Source organism: Haliotis asinina, chromosome 3 (assembly GCF_037392515.1).
Source record: "Haliotis asinina isolate JCU_RB_2024 chromosome 3, JCU_Hal_asi_v2, whole genome shotgun sequence".
Lineage (NCBI taxonomy): Eukaryota > Metazoa > Mollusca > Gastropoda > Lepetellida > Haliotidae > Haliotis > Haliotis asinina.
Window position 1 is genome coordinate 4,784,769 of NC_090282.1, and position 24,710 is coordinate 4,809,478.

The following is a 24,710-nucleotide window of genomic DNA, read 5'->3' on the forward strand; positions in this document are numbered from 1 at the left end:
GAGTACCAATTTTGTTGATTACAGTCTTTAAGTCTCTGTACAAAAGTATTGAGAAACATGTTTTTATCACCCACTTCATGTGTGATCCACACTAAACCAAAGTCATAACTAAATAGTAGGTCTTTTATCTTTAATGCCCAAGTGATATGATTACATTCATCTAATGATTTACACAATAAATAACATTGTGTTGGATATCTAACAGTTAGCATTGCTAACAATTTTAACTAATACGTGATACATTGTTTATGGTAGTCAATAAACAGACCATGTCGACCACATTCACCCAAAGCACCATCATTTGGGACGTAATACCCAACACCTAAAACATGTTTACAAAATTTAATGTGGAAACGTTCAACACATTGAATTTTGGAAAAAAAACCATATTTCACTGGAATAAAGTAAAATTGGTTTTATCTGTGTGTCAAAGATCTTACACAAAACAGGAGAGATGTTTTTTAACTTATACTGGAGGTAGTTTGACTGAAAATAACGCCTTATTGGCTTTCTGAACAAGCACATTGATTGCCTTAAACCAGCATAGTGTGTTAGAAAATACTGTTCCTAGATAATTATTATATGTTGATATTTTAACCTGATCACTTCCAAACATCCATTTTTCTGTTCCCCTTAGCTTGCCCCCACTTCTAAACACTAATATCTCTGTCTTATCTAAATTAACATTCAATCCCCATTTAATATTATACTGTTTAAGTACATCTGGTTTTCTCTGCAAACCAACAACACTGTCATCAAAGAGACACACGTCATCACCATTCAAAGAGACACAAGTCATCACCATAAAATAACAATAATATATCCATAAATTCTTTACCAACAATAATACCCTAACATTGGATTCATGCAACATATTTTCAAGTTCTACCACAAATAAGGAGAAATTTGACCACCCGATCCCAACAGTTGCCTCTTTCCACTAACATGGATTGTTGAAGGCCAACAATACTGTACTGAGTAAGTACTTCCAAATAGAACATATGTTGGACTATTCTGTGAGATAACAGAAATGTTATGCATTTGTGCATATATTTCTAATACATGTGGTTGTTACGTTATAAATGATTTTACATCATGGTGTATGTATTGTTTTGAAGTGCACTGTAGACTAAGACTGAAAATGAGTCTTACCAGCGTGATGTCATGTATTCGTGTCATGCATTGATACTATGTGAAACACCTTATTGTGTATTGTGTCATGCATTGATGCTATGTGAAACACCTTATTGTGTTTGTGTCACTCCCGCTCAAGGTCGACCATGCCAGGTCAGAGAGACTGTTCTGTTGATGCCAGAAATTGTTTTCTTGAATTTATTTGCTTATCAGCAGCTTTGAACTCTCCATGACATACCTGTGAAGGTCCAGGTTAGAATAGTGGCCTGCAGTAAACCATGCTTGTCGCAAGAGGCGACTAACCTTATCAGGTGTTCTCAATGACATGGGGTTGACATGGCATTGGCTCCAGACAGACAGACAAACGGACAGACAATTTACATCCGTATTCAGGACCACAGCCTAAATTACATAGAGATTTCCATATATGTTATCATGCTGGTCTTGCTACAGTTATCTTGTCCCTGTAAAAGACTGGACAGCTCTCTACACACAATAAAAAAAGAAATGCTACCCTTAACTATCAAACATATATACTGAACATCTAATTTTTATTAGTTGCATTTCTTTTCCTAAAGACTTTGTATAGGAACCTATTTGGCAATTCCTCAGATCAATGCTCATCTGTTGATCACTGGATTGTGTGGTCAAGACTCAATTATTTACAGGCTGCCACAATTTTGCTGGAATATTGCAGAGTGCCGCATAAAAATAAACTCACTCTATAACACGTCCTAGAATAAATGTATTTTATTTATTTATATATTTATTTATGAAGGTTCTTTGACACAGTTTTTATCAAAAGCAGGCATTGTTTTGTTTCAGTGTCTGTATTGAGGTGTATGTTTGTTCTTGATGTCTGATAGTTTCAGTGTTTATTCTACGATGTACACTAGGTTAACAAAGCACTCTGTGGTAATCTAAAGTAATGCTTCAGTTGCATGAAATGTGATATACCCACTAGTGTTGAAAGTCCCTTCAGATATTCAGGTCTTTCCATGGTGTAACTGGAACTCTACTGAAAATGAAGTCTGGGTTCATAAGCTGCCTATGATTTACAATGAACATATGTATATACATCAGACAAGAGTTATGCCCTTGCTAGACAGGCATACATAAATAAATTGTATATTTTTTCAAGGCAGCATGTCGACACACCTTCAAATGAGACCAGGGTCATTTCCATAGCTTAAATTATAAGGTTCTCAATATGGCACATAAAAATCAAGTGATTGCTGAACACTATTGTTCTTCTTGATTTGGACAAAACAATCTGACTTCATTGGGTTCACTTCCAAAACTCTCATTATTTCATACAATACACAATTTATCAAGAAATTGCTCAACTTGTTGCCTTGCTAATCAGTACCTCTGAGTTTCAGGTTGTGCTTCTCCAACAGCAGATAGGGTTTGGGTCAAAACAACTTCTGAACTTTTCTGTATTTCAGCACATTATATCATACATGAAGGTACAATGTGGGTTGTGTCAAAAGCATAGCTGTAGAATCTTTCAGTACTGCCTTCAAACAAGGAGGATTTGAAGCTATTCCCCATGTTCATGATACATCAATCTGGTGAGATGTTTATGACATTTACCTTCCATGTCCATTAATAAAACACAGAACAGTAAACAATGAAGTTACATTCCCTATTTCTAGTCTCTGTGACAAAAAATCATTTCAGCATAATGATTATAGTATGGCTAGCATTTAAAATGCCTGTTTCTGATGTGTTCTGACATTTGCCCAACTCTGTCAGTGTACAGGGTCAAGACAAACTCCACACAGACTTCATCATGTGACCATGAGGTCTCCCTGTTTGGGGCATGCTTCACTTGTCAAGGGGTAACCCGAGTTACAATGTGTGAAGCCCTGTACATATTGCTGGAATGTTGCTAAAAGTGGCATAAAACAATACTCACTTACTCTGGAAACACACCCGATGTTTATTTAAATAACCCATAGGTTTTCACTTTAGGTCCAGGTTGGCCATATTTAAGGGCAACTCAAGACAATTTGGGAGCCTAGTTTTTGTTTGCAGATAGATTTTGATGCTTTGCATCACTATTTTCTGTTTCATATTATCACTTGTGAAATGTCATGTCAGTACATATTTACTTGAAATAAAAGTCCTTATTCAACAATCACAGGTTTGTGTTGTTACTTAAAGATCACATGCAACAAAAACTCAAACATAATTAAAACACATGTATCACCTATTCATGACATATAATATACACTGATGCTTTTGGAAAAAACAATAAACAAAATTATAAGCGTACAATCGCGATTCAAAAGTGCAATATTTTGTACTTGGGCTTACTTCCCCCGAGACGAAGCCCTCGGGAGACCGAACCCAGTCATAGCGGGTGGATATGCACTCAAGTGTAACGACGGCTTCCGATTGGCTGTTTCATTTGCTGATATGCTGAGGGTTCATTATGTGTACAGAAAGATGACCCGTTTGAAGGGCATTTTAGAAGTATAGCCAGTCACAAGAAAGTAAGATTCTTTATGGATAACAACTTCTTTTTGTGTACTTGGTGCGTCGTTACAGTATGGATTCATATACTGTTGTCAAACAAAATCATATACACTACAAGAAGTCGTTATCCATGAAGAATGTATATAAAGATGTTGGGTTTGGAAAATACATGTTCTCTGAATTTGCGCTTGATCCAATCAAAAATCATGTCGGTAGAGATGGTAAACTACTACGTGGCTTGAGTCTGTCATTCGTCCAAGTACAAAGCAGGGCTTGAAACTGACAAGAGTTTGCACTAGTTTCCGTCAGATGCAGTCATCCGATAAATATGAATGTACTTTGTTTGCAACCCACAGACATAAAAAAATGTCATGTGTATCACACGTGCCTAATTACATAATGTGGCAGACACGGGACTCGGGTGCACGAGTTATAAATCAACTTATTTTCTTTATGTCGTATAGTCTGATAGGTGTTAAGTTCAAATTGCACGTGGTCAATGATTGAAGCTGTGTATTGCATGTTGTCTTTAGCAGACAGGCAGACAGACATATAGGTGTGAATAAACCTGACACTGAGCTTTCTCTGTGACAGAGACTGCTTACCACAATCAACAAGTTTTTTAACGTAACGAGTAGATCATTTACTTGTTTGTGTACACAACCAAGATTAGACTACTGCTCACGACCTCAGACGCTGGGCATGCATACTGAATATACACTAAACATTCACTCAGATCCATGTACATGTACTTTCATAAGCATGATGACTCTACAATGTGTTCCATTTTCACTTCAGTGCTGCATGTGTAAATGCCTTGGGCAATTAATTCCTCATTTGATGCAACATATGTCATATTTGGGATTTCACTTCCTCAGTAAAGTACAAATTCATATTTACTACTTTATATTTTTGGGTCACATACAAGAACATACAAGGTGAATGTAGATATCACATTTACACCATCCTTGACATCTCCAGGGTATTACATTCCAATAAGTCTCAATTATACCCTGGATGCATCTACGGCTCAGCCCGAAAATTTAACTACCTCCCTTTGCTAGCTCCGCATTCCCACAGTAGCCAATCAGCTAAGACGCAGTTACAACTGAACATGCCAGTGTCAGCAAAGATAATGGTCGCAGCTGCGAAGAATATATGCAAGAACTGCTGCCTCTTTCAGAGAACCTGTGCGTGTTGCCAACGTTAGAGTGAGTTGTGATTGATTTGCTCAAAATCCCAGTGTATACACCTGAAAAGCCAGTCCAGGGAGGTAATACATTACATTTACATAGGTTTGAAAAACAAAGGTAGTGCTTTAACATGCTGAAATCAAAGTGTCTCTGTGACCTTGAACATTAAGTGAAGGTCGCCAAAATCTAAGGGGCTCTGCACCATCCCTGAATGTGGAGAAAATCCAGAGAACGGTTCATGAGGTATCTCGATGACAAGCATTACATGCAGCTTAACATGCTGAAATCTTCAGTGTCGCTATGACCTTGAAAATTGTGTGAAGGTCACCAAAATTGATTGGGTCCAGTGCCTTCCCTAGAATAAGCTTGGAGTTGAATGTGAAGAAAATCCACACAATGGTTCTTGAGATATCTCACTGACAAGCTTAACATGCAGCTTAACATGCTGAAATCTTCAAAGTGTTGCCAAGACATCGAAAATTAAGTGAAGGTCACCAAAGTCAACAGGGCCTTGCACCTTCCCTAGTACAAGTTTGGTGTGTCATTCTGGGAATGGTCCTTTGCGATATCTCACTGACAGGTTAAAGTCCCTTTGTGACCAGAAAATTGAAGCTAAAGGTCACCAAACCTGACCGAGACCTGTCTTTTACTATGATGAACCTAGGTACCAAATATGAACCGAATCTAGTGAAAAGGTCTTCAGATATTCCAATTCGTACATACGCATGGAGAGACGGAGCCTCATACTGAAAAGAATCTAATGAATAGTTCTTAAGATATTCAAATCGTACGTACATGTGGACAGAGGGATGGAGCCTAACACTATATCCCCCGCTTCAATAAATATGTACGTCTGTGCCATGCATATGAACTAAGAGAAATAAAATAGTTGTCAGTTCATTAAAATATATATTTTTGTATTTCTCCATGTACTGTACCTTTATAACCATGTGTTTCACTCCATCCTTCGTATACAATTCCATTGTACACATGCATAATTGTGTGCAATGTAGACTTGATTTGAAACTAAAATATATAATGTTTAATGATCTTAATTGTTTGACCTTTGTTATACATGTAAAAAGAGCTTGACTTATTCATTTATTGTATTTAAAAGAAACAACTCATTTTCAGTTATGCCACCACTCATCAAAATAGGTAACAGGAACTTCATCCGGGTTCAACTATTGAGGATTGACTACTGAGGTCGCGCGCTAATCTGAAGTACGGTTATCCAATCTTTTCATAGCAATTTGTTTGCCATGCACTTCTAGCACAACTTTGAATACTTAGTATTGAAATTTTGCTTTCCCTGGCTGACACCGCCCATGCCACTAAATTGCTGTTTGGCAGCCATATGAATTTATACAATAAGCAACTCATTATATAATTAGTTTCCATGCCAGCACAGGTAATTGGACAAGTGGATCTCTCTGACACAGTGATTGGTTTCATGAATCTGTTTATTCAACATTGAAATTCAACAAGTGCTCACAAATATATTCAACAATTCATATGCTAATTAACATAACTGGATGAGTGAGTGAGTTTGATTTTACACCACACTCAGCAATATTCCAGCTATATGCCAGTGGTCTGTAAATAATCAAGCCTGGACCACACAATCCCATGAGCAACAGCATGAGTATCAATCTGCACAACTGGGAACCAAAGACATGTCAACCAAGTTAGCTAGCCTGACCACCCGATCCCATTAGTTGCCTCTTATGACAAGCATAGTCACCTTTTATGGCAAGCATGGGATGCTGAAGACGTACTCTAACCCAGATCTTCGTGGGTAACATGATGAATGAACACTGAAGTTTAAGATATTGATATACAAGATATACTTCAGTTTTCACATGAATGAACTTCATATCATATTTCTGTACTCGGTAAATTATGAGGAAAAAAAGCCAGAAAATGACACTAATCTTGTGCATCACATTCATATCACATTGCTCACAAATTGTAAATTCTCCTGCTATGTTCCTATGTCTGACAAAATCAGTAATAGGTCTATTAGAGTCACATTTAATTTCTTATGCATGCAAGGTACCATCTTCTCTTGACACTGGTGAGGTTTTAAGTTGCTTCCCTGAGAATTACCTACCTGGACATTTATCTAAGAAACAAAACAGTATGATAGTGGACGACACTTTTCTGATTTAAGTTTCCAGCTCAAATGCAGTGCACATGTGTTTCCACACATCAGATGCAATTAGATGCAATCTGCTTGTAAAATTCCACACATCTGATGCAATTGTAAACATATGAAGTAATTACCGATCAATATTGAATTATATACATATACATACACATCATTATCGGGACATATTCATATTCATACTCACACATGAAATTGGGTCAAAGAGATAACTCTCTGTTCTGCAGTCAGTCCCTTCTTGCCAGCTCACAACCTTTGCTGTTGGACCTACTCAGTCACTGCATCTTCTACTTTACGGTGAAAGTATAATCTCAAATGTATCACCCAAGTGTCTGTTGATATCAATTATATCAACATGAGTTGATAAAATTACAAATATCCAAGATTTGCTGAGGATATTGTTACTTTTATCAATGAGTGTTGTTATAATTAATATATATGTAGACACGAGGATGAGATTTTATTTATCATCAAAAATCAATCTTTATTTGTACTACCATTAGACTTACAGTGCAGCAATGTCATAGCATTGTGATGTCATCAAGTTCATGACGTCATAGCATAGTCAGGGCATTGTACAAAATCTACTGTCAAAATTTTATCTCCTAAAACATATCATTGATCTCACACAAGCACTATCTCCTGAAAAACTCAGTTTTATATGATGAAACAAGTGTTACACATTCTGTACTTATTGCACTTGTATCCATCAAGTTATAGCATTTATGTAGTTTCTCCTCTATAAAATGCTACATTTTTGTCAGTTTCATGAATTTTCACTTCATACAGTAGGTTGTCAGGGAGACGTGACTTAAGCTGGTTCCAGATGAAGACTGCAATGTTCTCCGCTGAACTGAAACATACACAAACCAGTAGGCTACAAAACTATCAACCAAATACAAGACGAATTATTTCATAAAAAACTGTTTCCATAACAATTCAGGGTATAATATATATTGCAAATCTGTTCATGAGGAAGATATGGCATGATGAAACTCAGTGGCATTGTATTAAGTTGACAAGAAAGATTGGATTAGCATGTTCATGTGATAGTTGTTAATGGTGAATGTCGTCAGTTAACAGTCTTGCAGGAGGAACGTGTCAGAACTGCTGTGTGTTATGTGAATCAATTGACATGATGCTGGTCAGTGAGGTAACCAGATTAGATTAATGACCAGCGTGGGAAATAGCTGCGGGCTTGCTAACGGTTTAGTCACTAATTGCCTACACCTCCAATTGCCAACAAAAACAAAAGATAAAAAAGTGCTCGCTACTCTTATAACGAAACCTCCTGACCAGGTCTACAGTGATCTTGACTGAAAGATGTAAGAATATTTAGTGGAGTAGGAAGATAAGTATATTCAATATGAATTGTTATTTATTTAGATAAAAGCATTGGGGAATAAACGTTCTTTTAGAAGACCCCTGCTAGCCTGTGACTATGAAAAATCCAGCTAAACCAGTAAATCTCCATGGTGACTTGCCTGACTGGTTAGTAAATGTTCATGGGATCATTTTGCAAATATATCTCTCTGACTTGTTAAGTTATTATACACTTCTAAATCATGTCCGGATATAAATCTTCATCACATTAACAGCTCAATGACAAAACCTGTGTCATGCTGACAATATCTTATTCTCATCTAGTTTTGTGATCTTGTGCGTAGTTGCTTCATCTAAATTTCAGGCAAGTGAATTATCTTGTGGGCCAGTAACTTTAAGGCACGTACAGCTAGCCTGACTGACTAGCACAAATTTCAGGCAAGTGAATTGTCTTGTGGGCCAGTAACTTAAAGGCACAGCTAGCCTGACTGGCTAGCACAAATTTGGAAACACTTTTGAATACTGCTAATGACACATGAAAGCAGTTACATGAGATTATCTACTTAATAGTCTGACAATGTTCAAAAGTGAATAAAAGAAATATTCATTAATTTTTGTTTCTTCTGCGAAAACATATGGCTCATAAAACTATTGCGAGTGTGTGTCACTACTAAACAGTGTGTGCCACAAAACTCCCCTGAGGTACCGTATCAATGGACCTTCAACTATGTATCTGTTACATCAGTATTAAGTTCAGCATTATATACATACCTTACGACATCCTTGAAATATGGGACATCTTTGTCCAGATGTTTGTGGTCTAAGAGAGCCATGATACCTTCCTGTAAACCACAGCAGTTCGAACATATTTTCAAAAGTAATAAGTTACTCAGTTTCTTAAAGTTATTTTATTAACTGAGTTCACTGTATCCACTAGGCAGAGTATATAACGATAATGAAGATTAACCCCATGATTTGAATAAAATAAAATAAAACATGAATTCATAAGAAGGGTTAATATTTCCCATAGAGACACAGCCAAAACATTATTAAAATAAAAACAAATGCGTTGTATGTGTCTCCACAACTGATTTTGTTGTTTGTGTCACTGATCTGTGAAAATGGCAACTTGTACACATACTTACAGCTATATATTTCTTAAGATCAACAAGATTGAAAACCATTCCAGTCACTGGGTCAACCTAAAATTAAATATATGTACATCTTTAATGTAGCCATGCACGTTTTAATATCGTTGGCATCTTACTGGCTGTAGATCCCTAACATCTCAGGTAGCAGTAATTGACACATGTATCACATTTACTGCTCAGTCTCTATAAGCATACCTAGAACTTACAAAATTCACAACAGTAGATGCTTTTAAATATCATACACAATACAAATTTGCCAGAGGTCTACAGAGGTTAACTTGATCATAGATGACAGCAGTGTGACATATCGGTATATATGTACTGAAAGGCAAAAGAAACTTAAATAGGAAAGGACTTTTAAGTACCAATGGAGTATTTGAACCTCTACTTTCATGGTCGTATAGCGTGTTTGCCCAACAGAGTATTGAGACCGAGGTTAGAAATGTTTATAGTTCGTGGAAAGGGAAGATTTTGCACCAACACAAGATTCAAAGCGAGATGCATGCACATCATGCCTGTATTCAGGCATAAAAGGCCACCTTGAATGGCAATCGTTCACTTGTTTAATCATTCTTGCAGGTGTTCATGGACGATATGACGATCCTGGCAATGTGATATTGCATGTGGTCAAGCATTACATGAACATGAACAGTCATAAGTCATGTTGTTGATGCCATTGTATCACTGTTTTAGACATTCTATCATTCGTACGCTGCAACTGTCAAAAGCAATGATTTGTTTGATCTCTCATTAAACTAGCCACAGCAGTTGTGTTCAGGAAACAAGTGAATGGCTGCTATTCAAGCCGGCAATTTATGCCTGAATGCACGCGTGATTCACATGCATCTCGATTTCAATGTCGTGTTTATGCTAACTCTTACCCTTTCCATAAATGAAAGTATTTTTAATCTCAAACAATACCTTACTGGGTAAAACAGAAAATCTAACCTCAACTTCCTCAAACTTGACTTCCAGTCTGCATTCAGAAAACTAGATTCACTTATTCCATTCATAATTAGAGTATATATATGTTTCATGATATGTTCATAAGAATGATTGACATTATCACTTACTGGCCCACGTAGCACCACTTCAACTGAAACACAGATATAGAAAAAAGTTAAGTTAACAACTGGCCATTTCTTAAAGCTTGCAAAAACTACTTGTAATATGAATCAAACTTCAAACATCCATAATTATACACCCATACTTATTCTAGTCTGACCAGATCAGTAATAATAGCATGTGCTAACCCATTATGAAAATCACAAAAGCTCATCAAGTTTAGTGCACATGATTTAAGTGGGTATTTTTTTTCAATGTTTTAGTCTCATAAGTTTGAATTTTACAGAGGAGTTTCACCTGTATTAGATACATATAATTATACATAGCACAGTCTAGTTTCTAATGCCCCATGTCACCTGAATACATTATGGCAGAATGATTCAGGGATTTTCATTGACTGTAATAACTATCCATATCACATGCCATGATGTGCATGTTAGCAGTCACCAATCGAAGACTGTGTATTTAACTTACAACGTGGTGAATCCACCAGATGTAAGTACCATATTTACTAGGGCTGGGACAAGCAACCCGGATACCAAGGATGGGTGGAGAATGAGATGGACCAAGGTACGCGTCTCAGTACCTGGACCCATTACGATCATGTGACTTACAGATTATACAATGTATTCTTTCATGATTCAACGGTTGTATTGTCTTTGAAGATTTTTTCATAATGTACAGTCACTTCTGTTCATTATCATACATGATCAAGGTATACAAAATCTTTAGCCTCCAAGCTGAATAGTCTATTGCCATTCCTTGTAAATTTGAGGACTGGAATTAAAATAATAGGTATGGTAGGGTAATGGGGGCGTGGTACCTGTCTCAGCCCCAATATTCATCGGCTTGAATCATGCGTATATATCATCATGTGGAACCTGACAAACCCAGACGTCTCCCACAGATAACTGTACAAACTGTTGTGCACACACTCTGTCTAACTCCTCATCCAGTGGAACAATTCTCTCCCAAGGACAACACTGGTACCTTTGTAGTTGTGCCCATGACCATTTGGATTGTTGCATTTACCGAACACCTTGGCATTCTCTTCATCAGTTAAATTGTTGCTGAAAGGCAAGGATTCAACACTAACATTGCAGAACATCTGGTAATACAAAGTAATTCTACCTGTGTATGGCCTAAACCTGTAGCGACTGGGGTAGTCATCATGTGGTTAACGCTCCTCTAATTCCACATAGTACTGGTATGCCAGCGTGTAAACCACGTGTGGAGGTCCCCACTATTGTATTACTGCTGTAAGTTACATAAAACGATGCACACTCACTCACTTATAGACCTCTACCGGTTCAAGCCAATATATGTTTATTACAGACCAAAACAAAGGTTGGGTTGGAACAAATGGACACATGACATTCTGAAAACAGCCCAAAGATACAGAAGAAAACGGTCACAGAATTATAGCATGACTCCAAAGCATGACTGAAACTTTCTGAACCCTATAAATACTTTCATGCACTGATTTTTCAGAGTTGTTCTTTATTGATCAACATGAAGTAGCTAGTAGAAACAAGAGTCATCAGAAGATGACATATCCCCCCGGTCCCCACATATTTGAAAGGACAATCATCTGACAGTTACTTATTTTGTTTTTAGACCAAGTCTGAATTGTTTCCATAGAATTCATGAAAAATATAAATGCCATATATCTATAATCTAAAAAAGTCACCATTTCAAGATCTGTCTCCTATATCTGCCAAGATCTTTTGAAAGATATGAAATGGTTTTCGAGTTGTGCTCCAGAAACGAAGACAGCAACATGTTCATTGAACCTAGAAAATAATACATCATAAAAACCTGTAAATAGCAAAAGGCACCACTTTTGGGTCTGCCACACATATCTTGGACACATATCATATCTACCAAGTGACACTGACAGATATTAAGAAGTTTTTGAGTTCTGCTCCGGAAACAGAACACACCTCTCACTTTTGAGACTAAGTCCGAAACGTATCCATGGAAACTGAGAAAATAATAAATCACAAAACCCTTTAAGTAGCAAAATTCACCACTATAGGTTCAGACTGATATATCTACCAAGTTTTGCAGAAAAATATTCAACGGTTTTTGAGTTCTGCTCCTGAAACGAAGCCCATCCCTCCATTTTGAGACTAAGTCCAAAACGTTTCCATGGAAACCGAGAAAATAATAAATCGCAAAAACCTGTAAAATCCAAAAGGCACCACTTTGGGGTCTGCAACACATACCTGCCAAGGTTTACCAACAGATATTAAGAAGTTTTTGAGTTCTGCTCTGGAAATTAAACACAACTCTCACTTTTCAGACTAGGTCCAAAACGATTCCATGGAAACCAAGAAAAAAATACATCACAAGATCCTGTACATAGCAAAAGGCACCACTTCTGCTTCTGACTGATATATCTACCAAGTTTTACGGAAAAATATTGAACGTTTTTTGAGTTCTGCTCCAGAAACGAAACACACCTCGCACTTTTGAGACTGTCTGAAACATTTCCATGGAAACGAAGAAAATAATAAATCACAAAAAAAAATGTAAATACCAAAAGGCACCACTATAGGTTCAGATTGATATATCTAACAAGTTTTGCGAAACATATTGAACGGTTTTTGAGTTCTGCTCCGGAAACAAAGCCCACCCCACCATAACACTAACACCAAAATGTTCCATGGACAAAAATATATATATAAATGCCAAAAATCTGTAAATAGGAAAAGGCACAACCATAGGCTGAGATTACTATATCTATCAAGCTTGGTCTAAAAATAATTAACAGTTTCTGAGTTATGCTCTGGAAACAAAATGATTACGGACAAACGGACGGACGAGGCGTCGACTATATCCCCTCGTATTAGATGCCGGGGGGATAAAAATATACAGTAAATACACACTCATAACAACACTAAAACTTGTAACACTTCAGTTGATTCCACACAGTTAATATCCACTACCTTCTTGCAATTATAATTGATCTTCCATGCCCTAGAATTCATGGTTATGTTTGTTGTGTATATTGTAATATGTAGTGTACACTCACTGAAAATCCTGCACCATGTGGAAATGTACTGAGATAAGTCTCTAGCTTGTTTACCAATCCACTACATTTTGTTACTATATTATAAATGTAGCAGGGCATGGAGTCATGTGGTCATGTGGAAAAGGCGTCTGACTTGAGATTAGAAGGTCCGTCGTTCGAATCCCAACACGGGACTCGAAAATTTTGTGGCCGCTACATTGGCACAAAACATGGGGCTGAGCATGTTCATATCAAATTTGAACAAAATAAGCCTCAGCACCTAACTATGCAGCCCGGGACGTGCCTTCTGTTGATGGGGGAGTGAACAGCATGAAGTCATCTCACAGATGACATCCTTGCCTTGTCAGTTTGCTGATGGGAGGTAACCTCTTTGGTCATGTGGACAAGGCATCCGACTTTGGAACAGTAGGTCCCTCATTCGAATCCCAGCGCATTACTCGGAAATTTGGTGGCCGCAACATAAGCAGTTGCTCCACTGAATAATAAATATCATTTAAAAAAATATTTGATGTTATTGTGATTTCAATCTTAACGCATGAACCTGAAATATGGGGCCTTGAAAATTTAAGTATCATTGAAAATGGTCATCTAATGTTTTTAAGAAAAGTACTTTGACCAAAATGACTATAATCAAATCCACAAAGCTATCTAATATATAATATCATATTTTACTTAATACCTCTTCTAGATCACCAGATAATGTTAAATTGATTTCATTTATTCAAGATATTTTAGTTCATATGTTTTAACATAGAATGGATAGAGCATGAGATAAAGAATCGTTGCACTAATTTGTTTATACAAAAGTGGCACTTTGATTTAGAAGTACCATCTAAGGGTTGTACTTATACTCTGAAGTGACTCTGGGTCAGCTCATTAATTAAATAGGGGTGGACAGCTTGGCTCAGCTAATTAGTGTACTAATGGAGTCTGTCTTATGAGAGGTCTGTCTTTTGGGAGGTCTGTCTTATGGGAGTGAACAGACTAATCTCAGTGTCTGGTTTACTGGCTGTCGACGCCCATGTCTCTGCCTGCCTGTCTGCTAATGGTAAAATGCAATACACAGCTTCAATCATTGACCTCATGCAATTTGAACTTAACACCTATCAGGCTGTACTCAATAAACATAATATATTGATTTATGGCTCTTGCACCTGGGTTCTGTCTGTCACATTATGTACTCACACAGACAGGCAGGGGTGATACTTGTACACATGACATGTTATTATATCTGTGGGTTGCAAACAAACTGCACCTATTTTTCCTGGATCACTGGATGGGATGGAAACTGTGGTAAACTCAGATTGTCAGTTTCAAGTTCTGTTTTGTACTTGGACGAATAACAGTTTCCAGTCACGCAGTATTTCATTATATCTGTATTTGTTGATTGGATTGAACGAAAATGCAGAGAGCATGTATTTACGAAAACCAAACATCTCTAAATACATTATTCATGAATAACAACTTCTTCTATTGTATATGATGTGATGTTTTGGTATGGATTTTCATTCTTGCTTGACAATAGTGAATGAATCCATACCAAAACGTTGCATCATACACCATAAAAGAAGCTGTTATCCAGAAAAAATCTTACCATACTTCTGAAATGCCAATCAGATCATCTCTATTTAAACACAATATCCCTTCTGTGTATCAGCAAATGAACCTTCCAATGAAAAGTCTTCCTTGCACTTGTACATTTGTTCATTTTGTTTTCACAATTAACAATGTTCATTGCATATTTTGAATAAGTAATAATTGTGTTTTAATTATGTTTGAGTTTTTGGTTGCATGTCATCTTTAATATTGATGTAGTCACATAAATTCAGTTGAAAGCGAAATAGTTTTTTTACCATATGTTTCAATAAAAGAGTTTTCATAATGTTTCCGCAGGCTATACTATGAACATTAAATATTGATCTATGGCCATTTCAACTTTTCTTTGGGCCTTATGACTACAGGGGCACAGGGCATTGTTTCACCTGTGAAATACATTACGCAATATTGTAACCTATTGGCAAATTTTGTGGAGCTGATTTCTAAAGGCAGGCGTCTACACATTGGTATGTTCATTTTCACTCACCACATGTTCAATAACTTTGGTTGCATAAAAATTATCCGGCCGCAGTAATCAGTTGGGAGTGAATTGAGACCTTTTGGGTTAAATCTATTTATTCTCAGCATGAGCTGTTCACAGAATATTGGCTAAAACCTAAACATACCATTTTCATAAAAACATTATTTCGGATAAAATTCATCTGATTATTGCATTCAATTTCTTTAAGTTACAGTTTGGGGTGGATAATATTGTCATTTTCCATGTGACTAACGTACGCACCTGTGAAGTCTGTGACAAGCACTAAACGATTCCGTCCTGCTGATGTATACAATTGGTCCCATGACACACCTCCAAGCCGATTAAAAATGTATGAAATGCAAATATTTCAAGTACTGAAGAATAATGAATATTTGGAAACAACATGCACCGCCACTCAAGCAGACAGCTCAACACACATGCGCAAATGTTTACATAGGAAGTACGCCTTTATATGTATTGTCAGTTCTGATTGGCTAAAATATTGCACTGGAAATGATACTAGCCAATGAAGTCGTATCTTATATCTGTCGCGCAACTTCCTAGTGTTGGCGACTGTGGATATACACGACATCGTGTATATAATGCTCTTATATACACGACAAAACAATGTCGTGTATATAAGTCTGTTATATGTACGACAGTCCTTTTATATAATGCTGCCATTCACACTACAATTAACTAATTTAATATATGGTAGCATAAGAATTGATTGAAATTAATGTAATTATTACGAATCTTGCAGATATATATTGTGGTGCGATTTTTTAAATTTATAAATAAAATCGCAAACAAACTAAGTTCATTCAATGATCCTTCAAGTGTTATTTTCAACATATTTGTACATGCTCATATATTGAACGATGTCTGTAACAAACAATTTTTTTCCGTAAGTATTAAATGTAGTATTTGGCCTTAGGAGGGCAATATGAGCTCTGCAAGGCAGCTGGTCAGCTGGTCAGCTGGTCAGCAGTTATATATTTTTGGAGATGAAACTCTACAAAGCAGCTGTTATCCCTGTATATGTTGTCAGATGACAAAGTACACATCTGGTGGGAACTAAGTAATTAATTAATGAATATGTAATGAGGATTAAACCACCCTGAAACCACAAGAAGCTTGTGATTGTGTATGTGAGCGCGTGATTATCCGATTGCTAATCTGTGTAAATGATTGATTGCGTGTATGCAATGGAGAGTGTATTAGTGAGGAAGAGCATTATTGTGTGCTTGCGTGCGTCAACGTGGTTATAACTTCCATGTGATTGTTTTCTCTTATTTTATTGTAAAGCTGTGATATTCTGTCATTTTAATGTCTCACAGGCCGTACCGCCCGAGTGCTTCTATATTTATTGTACGTACCTATTGTAAAAGCACGTGACACTTTCAAAAACAGTTTCTCTATATATGTCTTAGGAGAACGGCACCGTTCCCCATGTCTGTGTTAGGAGAAAAAAATCTACAAGGCAGCAATTTCCTTTGAGTGTGTTTGGAGACAAAACTCTACCAAACACAAGGTAAATGCGAGTGTTAAGAGATAAAACCATAATAGGCAGCTGACATCTCTAAATGTATCAGGCGATAAAGTCTACAAGGCCGCAGATGCCCCTGTTTATTTTAGAAGAAATAAGTAACCAAGTTACATCAACTGGGTATCGGTGCGTATTGGGAGACAAATTCTACTACGCAGCGGGCACTTGTGTGTATTAAGAGAGAAACTCTATAACACAGAATGACAAGTATCTGACATATTTTATTCCAAACAAGTCTCAATATGTCACGGAATACACCTATACAATATGACAATATTCTAATAGAAGACACGAATACAGTACAGGTGCGGAATGACACTCATGCAGGTGGGACAACGCCTGTGCAGCTGGAACAACACCGACACAGGTACGACAACACCGATCAAGGTGGAATAACACCCATACAGGTGGAACAACACTCATACAGGTGGGACAACCCTTGTGCAGCTGGAACAACACCGACACAGGTACACCGCCATTGCTCATGCAGGTGGAACAACACTGATATAGCTGCGACACTCATGCTAGTAGGATGCCCGTCCAGGTGGAATATCATCAGGTGGAATGACACTCATGCAGGTGGGACAGCACCGATACAGGTGAAATGACACTCATACAAGTGGAATATCACACTGGTGGAATGTCGCTCATATAGCTAGAATATCAAACAGGTGAAATGACAGTGAAATGAGTTCCAATCATATAAGATTCATGATGTGTTTACGGTGTGATTTCAGTGATACCCCTACTGTATTTGAACATATGCAAAGGTATATCGTTGTTTACACCTTCGCATATATCATGGTCTGCAAACGCGTCGCAATATAACAAAATTTGCGACAGTATAGCCCCCTATTTACGTTTGAAAACCATCACACACAGTAGGGTTATCACTTAAATAGCACCAGCACCAAATAATAATAGAGCTACATGCATGTCTACGTTCTGAGTAACAAATGTTCTGTAGTCATAGATTGTTTATAAAACATCCACTCATTCACCAGTAACGAATGTAAACCGAAGGCCGATACATGTGTCCATTTTGCTCATGTATCGGCTTTTCGGTTTCTCTTCAATTCCAGCACAAACGAAACGGCACCAAGGGTCACAACCACCGTAGGGGACCCACTGATTTATCTTTTGCCTTTTTTGGGGGGATCACTACAAAATGGTAGGTCGCAAAGAGTGTCTCGATTGTCCATTTTCTTCCCAAGAGTAGCAGCTGTGATTCCCCTGAAGTACTCGCAGTGACACTGTCGGAATACACAACACGGCATGCGACTGAGTACCGCCACATCATTCTGAAGCAAATTGACAAGTAATCAAGGTGTGTTTCAAGATTCCACTCAGTTTAGTTAGCCCACTTCACATAACATATTACTCTTCATTAAATGTGTACTGAATTATAGAAAGACTCCTCAATGGAAGTGTCAAGAGTGTTTTTATTACAGCCGTTTTCTCTATTGCAGCTCTTTTTCGTTTTTGTAATTTTTTTTAGGAACCACTTTACCATAAGAACAAATACGCCACAGCTACTTCCATCCGTCTGTAGGCTACAGGGCATTTCTTTTCCTGTCCAGCATGCATCCCCGGGATATCGTTTTTTCATGAACTCCCTGTAATATATATATTTTGAAAGGTATGCATAATGTAGACACTTACATAATACAGTAGCGTTTCACATTCAGTACATTTACGATGATATGTATTTTTGTATAAAACACATATATGATTGCTGTGGGTAAAATATCAGGAACTGGACATGACATGACCCTAAATGTAACGTGATTTGTGTCCTGTCCACATTTTGGTTGTGTTCTTCAGACTGTTCCCAAGAACATAGCCTGGTACAGATATGGCAAATGTCCGAGGCATCTGTTAAGCCCAACAGCAAAACTGTGTATCTGGGGTTTTTTTAATATGCATGTAAAACACAAATGAGTAAGGAGGTACTCCTCTGCGGAATCACGGCACTATATTAATTTAGTGACAAGGCGCCTAGATGATTAGTCTGGCAAGTAGAAAAAATATTAGGTAAGTGGACACCTATTAAATGTAATATAGACATCACAAATAGTTGACGAATAATTGACGAGTGACATTGGCGTAGTCGTAAGTATCGGGTATTGTTGGGTCCGTCTTGTCGAATTGAGGCTTCACTTGCAATTAAATGTCGACTTTACTCGCAATCCATCGTGGAAAAGTTAACTACATAGGTGTTCAGCCTGACCAGCATTACCCAACAAAGACAATGGCCGTTATGTCTTTGTGACAGATACATACCATATTGTGTATAGAACGTCAGTGTACAGGGAGGCAGGAATCTTCACAGGTATACTTATATCACGTTGTAAGACCATTTTAGGTGGATGTAACGGAAGAGGTCAAATTGTTAGTACTTACCGCGAGTGTGAAATGTATCTCGTAGCTCTCACTGTTGACTTTATGGAATCCAGAATACTTATATCATGCGTCCTCATATTGGCAACCATAAGTATCCAGTGGTGACTAGGGCAGATCGGCAGAAGGACCTAGTGGTATTCTGCAAGTGGTACCTATATCAAAGTCAAAACACCTTACTGTCAGGGCATTTATTTACCACCTTTATATAACCTCAGGTGAATTTCATAACTGCAAAAGGTTACATGTAAAACGACGACATATGCCAGATGATAGTTACCTGATTAAAAAAAAACAGAACGTTAAGCAGACCTAAAAAGAAAACTGTTTCTTTTAATACATCCACACTATGTCAAGTTATCCATTCTCTGTTAAACTGATTTGGATGCCGATAGCTTTGACAGACATGTCAAGGACAGACCATCCTTCTCTAATTGTCATAGATAATGCTCTACGTTGTTTCTCCACATGCAATTAATACATGTAATTATAACAAAAATCATTCTTCCATTTAAAGGGATTCAGCATGAACACATTTATGGTAACAGCGTGTGCGTGGTGGGCGAACTGGCTGAGACACCAGGCTCGTGATCTAGCAAGTTTGAGCAGGGAGCCTATGAAGCAAGCAAGTAACCTATCCCTGTTGTTGAGTATCCCTGGTTTGAGGTGTCGATATCGAGCCCAAGTATACCGACGCTTAAGTGTTGTCACGACCCCTAGTGTACAGTACACGACCCTGTACGCTTAGGTTTTCTTTCACATATGTATGCATTTTTGAGTCTGTATGGCAGATTATGGAGAGCTTATATGCACTACTTACGTAGGTGGCACGAGTGAACAACGCTTTGAAAGACAATAACCTGAGTAAGTCGTTCGTAAAAGGTTACATGCAACGTAAAACACAACTTTGCAGATTCTGGTACTTTTCGGTATGCACTTACCGAAACAAATCATAAAAAATGCCAATTCAACCATAACGCATGCGCAGTGAATAGGTTCGCGGAGCTTGAAACAGTATGCATGCCCAGCGTCTGAGGTCGTGAGCAGTAGTCTAATCTTGGTTGTGTACACAAACAAGTAAATAATCAACTCGTTACGTGAAAAAACTTGTTGATTGTGGTAAGCAGTTTCTGTCACAGAGAAAGCTCAGTGTCTGGTTTATTCACACCTATATGTCTGTCTGCCTGTCTGCTAAAGACAACATGCAATATACAGCTTCAATCATTGACCACGTGCAATTTGAACTTAACACCTATCAGACTATACGACATAAAGAAAATGAGTTGATTTATGACTCGTGCACCCGTGTCTGCCACATTATGTAATTAGGCACGTGTGATACACATGACATGTTTTTATGTCTGTGGGTTGCAAACAAATTTAAAGTACTTGTCAGTTTCAAGTCCTGCTTTGTACTTGGACGAATGACAGACTCAAGCCACGTAGTAGTTTACCATCTCTACCGACATGATTTTTGATTGGATCAAGCGCAAATTCAGAGAACATGTATTTTCCAAACCCAACATCTTTATATACATTCTTCATGGATAACGACTCTTTTAGTGTGTATGATTTTGTTTGACAACAGTATATGAATCCATACTGTAACGACGCACCAAGTACACAAAAAGAAGTTGTTATCCATAAAGAATCTTACTTTCTTGTGACTGGCTATACTTCTAAAATGCCCTTCAAACAGATCATCTTTCTGTACACACAATGAACCCTCAGCATATCAGCAAATGAAACAGCCAGTCGGAAGCCGTCGTTACACATGAGTGCATATCCACCCGCTATGACTGGGTTCGGTCTCCCGAGGGCTTCGTCTCGGGGGAAGTAAGCCCAAGTACAAAATATTGCACTTTTGAATCGCGATTGTACGCTTATAATTTTGTTTATTTGTTTTTTTAAAGCAGCAATGTATATTATATGTCATGAATAGGTGATAAATGTGTTTTAATTATGTTTGATTTTTTTGTTGCATGTGACCTATAATCAATACTCTAGTGTTGTACAAGATGCCTACTGCAGCGGCTACCTTTTTATTACACCAGCTTAGCCTGCATAAAAATAATTAAATGTTTCTCGGGCACATGTTTTTCAAACGTGACGAGAGCGGTAGGACCTTGTTTTTTAATTTTTGACAGAAAAAAAGCGACGAGGGAGGGACACATTTTTATTTTTCCTCTCTCAGAAATACCGCTTGTAAAGTTTAGCACATGTTAATGAGTTGTAGATTCAGTCCAGCTCGTTCTTACAGACACTGATTCTTATAGTGGACGAATGTATGATGGGGACGCGGCAAAGTCAAACTTATTATTTTTAAAATGACAATAAAAAATTGATACGCGCACAAATAAAAGTCTCGCACCAATGGAATCATTTCTCCCTGAAGATACACGATTGAAACATGTAGGAGAAGATCCGTGTCGTGTTATTATTTCGGAAACTACTTCTTATTTATATATTCTCGTTCCGTATGCGTTTGGAGTAAGAATCATCAAATACTTTTTAATGACATGTCTGTTTATACACGCAGGGGCGCTGTAGCCGTCTTGAACAAAGCGTGTTAAAACACAGGCTTCTGTTTGGAATATAGATTTACACACACACACACACAGAGAGAGAGAGAGAGAGAGAGAGAGAGAGAGAGATGTATGTATATATTCGTTCTCTATGTGCAAATGATATATTGATATATATTTAGGGCTTCTTGTCATAAGGCTGAAGACCTATTGTAATTACTGATGTTTTTATTATTATTATTTATTTTTCCGCCGTATTTTGTTCCAGCGCTACAAAGAGCACCAGTGGACAGAATCGCTTGAAAAAAATCAGGCAGATGCGCAACGAGGTGTAGATATTCCCCATTAAAATCTCTAGGCTGTAGGTCCAATAGCAAACGGCAGATAAATCAAAATTAATTCGAAATTGTCAATTTCAAATGCAAATATCTCCAAAACTACAGCTGCAATGACTACCAAACTTCTTGAGCAGATGTGCAATCAAAATGTCAACAATTTCATCTGTATGGGCCAAGTCGCTCAAATGCACCGATTGGCTGCTATTTGCGATTTAAGTTTTTGCTGCTGTTTTTTAGCCAAATTCTGACTACTTTGTTCCCCAAATCTGCTGCACTACAACTACAACAGCTACCGCTTTCAAACTTGTCATACTTTGTCTCTAGGCACCTCCCTACGCACTTACATCATTGTTAAAATGCACCGTTTTGATGGCGATACACATTGCATTAGCTAAAAAGAAGACAAAACATAGGAGACGTGCCCCAAATGAAAGGAAAGAGTGCGCAGGAAATTTACTAATATTTCTGCTCAGACCGCTTTAAATATCTATCGAAAGTGCTTGCCTCTATGTACACATCACGATAAATAATACTAGCCTTCAAAATCCTCAAGTTTCTGCATATTTAGAAAATGGGCACTTCTTTATATCACCGACGGCCCAGGAATACGCGGTGGAATGTGCCAAAAGTTGCTGCAGCATTTAACGTTTAACCCTTGGAAAGACCACGAAAATCTGAAGGGAAGCGGGAGGATGATTACGGCCGCCCCTTCAAACATCTGTCTCACAGGACCGCACACCAGCACTCACTCTTGTCTGTAAGTTCAGTCGTTCCGTTCAAAGTTCGCGATATGTATGAGTTCTGTCGATATAAATATAACGTGCCTTTGTGTATGTCAAAAGTGCTAACGCTTACCAGATACATTTGATCTGAGTTATTTGCTGAAACGACCCGTGAAGGTCCCGGGTTAGAAAAGGCCTTCAGCAACCCATGCTTCCCATAAAAGGCGACTCAGCTTGTCGTAAGAGGCGACTAACGGGATCGGGTGGTCAGGCTTGCTGACTTGGTTGACGCATGTCATCTGTTCCCAATTGCGCAGATCGATGCTCATGTTGTTGATCACTGGATTGTCTGGTCCAGACTCGATTATTTACAGACCGCCGCCATATAGCTATAATATTGCTGAGTGCGGCGTAAAACTAAACTCACTCACTCACTCACTCACTATTTGCTGAAACTCCTTTTATAGGCCTATGAATGTATCTGACAACTAAGTGAAAATGCGAAAAAGTTAAAGGTTTTTGTGTGTTCTGTAGTGCAGACGGCGATTCATACAAGTAAATTCATCAACAAACAAAGACCGAAGTCAATATTCCTTCTGTTTTAGGCGTGGGGCCTCCGATGGGTCTCCATGTCTAAAACAGTATGGATACTTACCGATGCAGCGAGGAAACCATAAATGTAACTTACTTATACTACATTTTCAGTTGAGTTGTCATATTCTTCCTAGATTATAAATAATTTTACTTGCATTTGAATGGATTTCAAGATCATGACTAGTTAAAAATTCATTTCCATGCATCTCTCTCCTTTTCACCCTCATTATCTGTGCTTGAGCATGTAATGCACGTGAAATTCATTCCAAGCCGGGAGGTAACAAATCGGGAGCGTGTCGCCAAGCACCGGTGCGATAGGCTGACTTGCCGGTGTCATTTAAAGAAATTAATCACAAATGGCATTGTTTTCGAACTAAGTTCCAGCCCATGGTTTAATTAACGAGTTCACAGATGTTAACAAATCTACACTGTGTAACGTGTCACACTATGAAATTTCCTATTAGAATTATGATATATAAGCGTTTATTAAACTTTTGACACACGAACTTAACTTACGAAGATGGCGCTTTTAAACTTCCGAACCTATACTACAATTATTTTCCACTTCAAAGAACAACAGATGTAGGCAATAATTCCATGCGTCTCGCAAAAGATTATATATTTTTGAAAATCCTTCAATTTGTACAACCCAGTGGCTGGTAAAAAAATGTTTTAAAGGTGCATAAAATATATGCATCTCATGTATGTACTGTGATTGTTTAATTGTATGAATCGTGCCAGAAGTAAAATAACATTTTTTACAGGTCCCATAGATTTTTCACTCATCCTTTTGAAAATGGCCATTCGTCATCTGTGAAACAATAAACCGATATATAAGTGGAACCGCGGTATTTTGCCTTCGGTTCTATATACATGTCTTGTTTTGATAGTTATGGTAACCTTTCTAAATCACAAAGCAGGTTTTAACAGCACAGCCCGAAGAGCTACATT

At 37.7% G+C, this 24,710-nt stretch overlaps 1 protein-coding gene across 1 annotated transcript; it reads right to left on the bottom strand.

Annotated features, from left to right (window-relative positions):
• Window positions 1-6,256: 6,256 nt before the first annotated feature.
• On the bottom strand, window positions 6,257-16,073 carry LOC137279160 (6-pyruvoyl tetrahydrobiopterin synthase-like). The gene is made up of 6 exons (XM_067811641.1): window positions 15,893-16,073; window positions 11,508-11,587; window positions 10,526-10,548; window positions 9,447-9,503; window positions 9,073-9,143; window positions 6,257-7,831 (listed from the first exon to the last, which is right to left on the bottom strand). The coding sequence occupies exons 1-6, from the start codon at window positions 15,952-15,954 to the stop codon at window positions 7,702-7,704; spliced, it is 423 nt and encodes a 140-aa protein (XP_067667742.1). The 5' UTR covers window positions 15,955-16,073; the 3' UTR covers window positions 6,257-7,701.
• Between the last annotated feature and the right edge of the window lie 8,637 nt (window positions 16,074-24,710).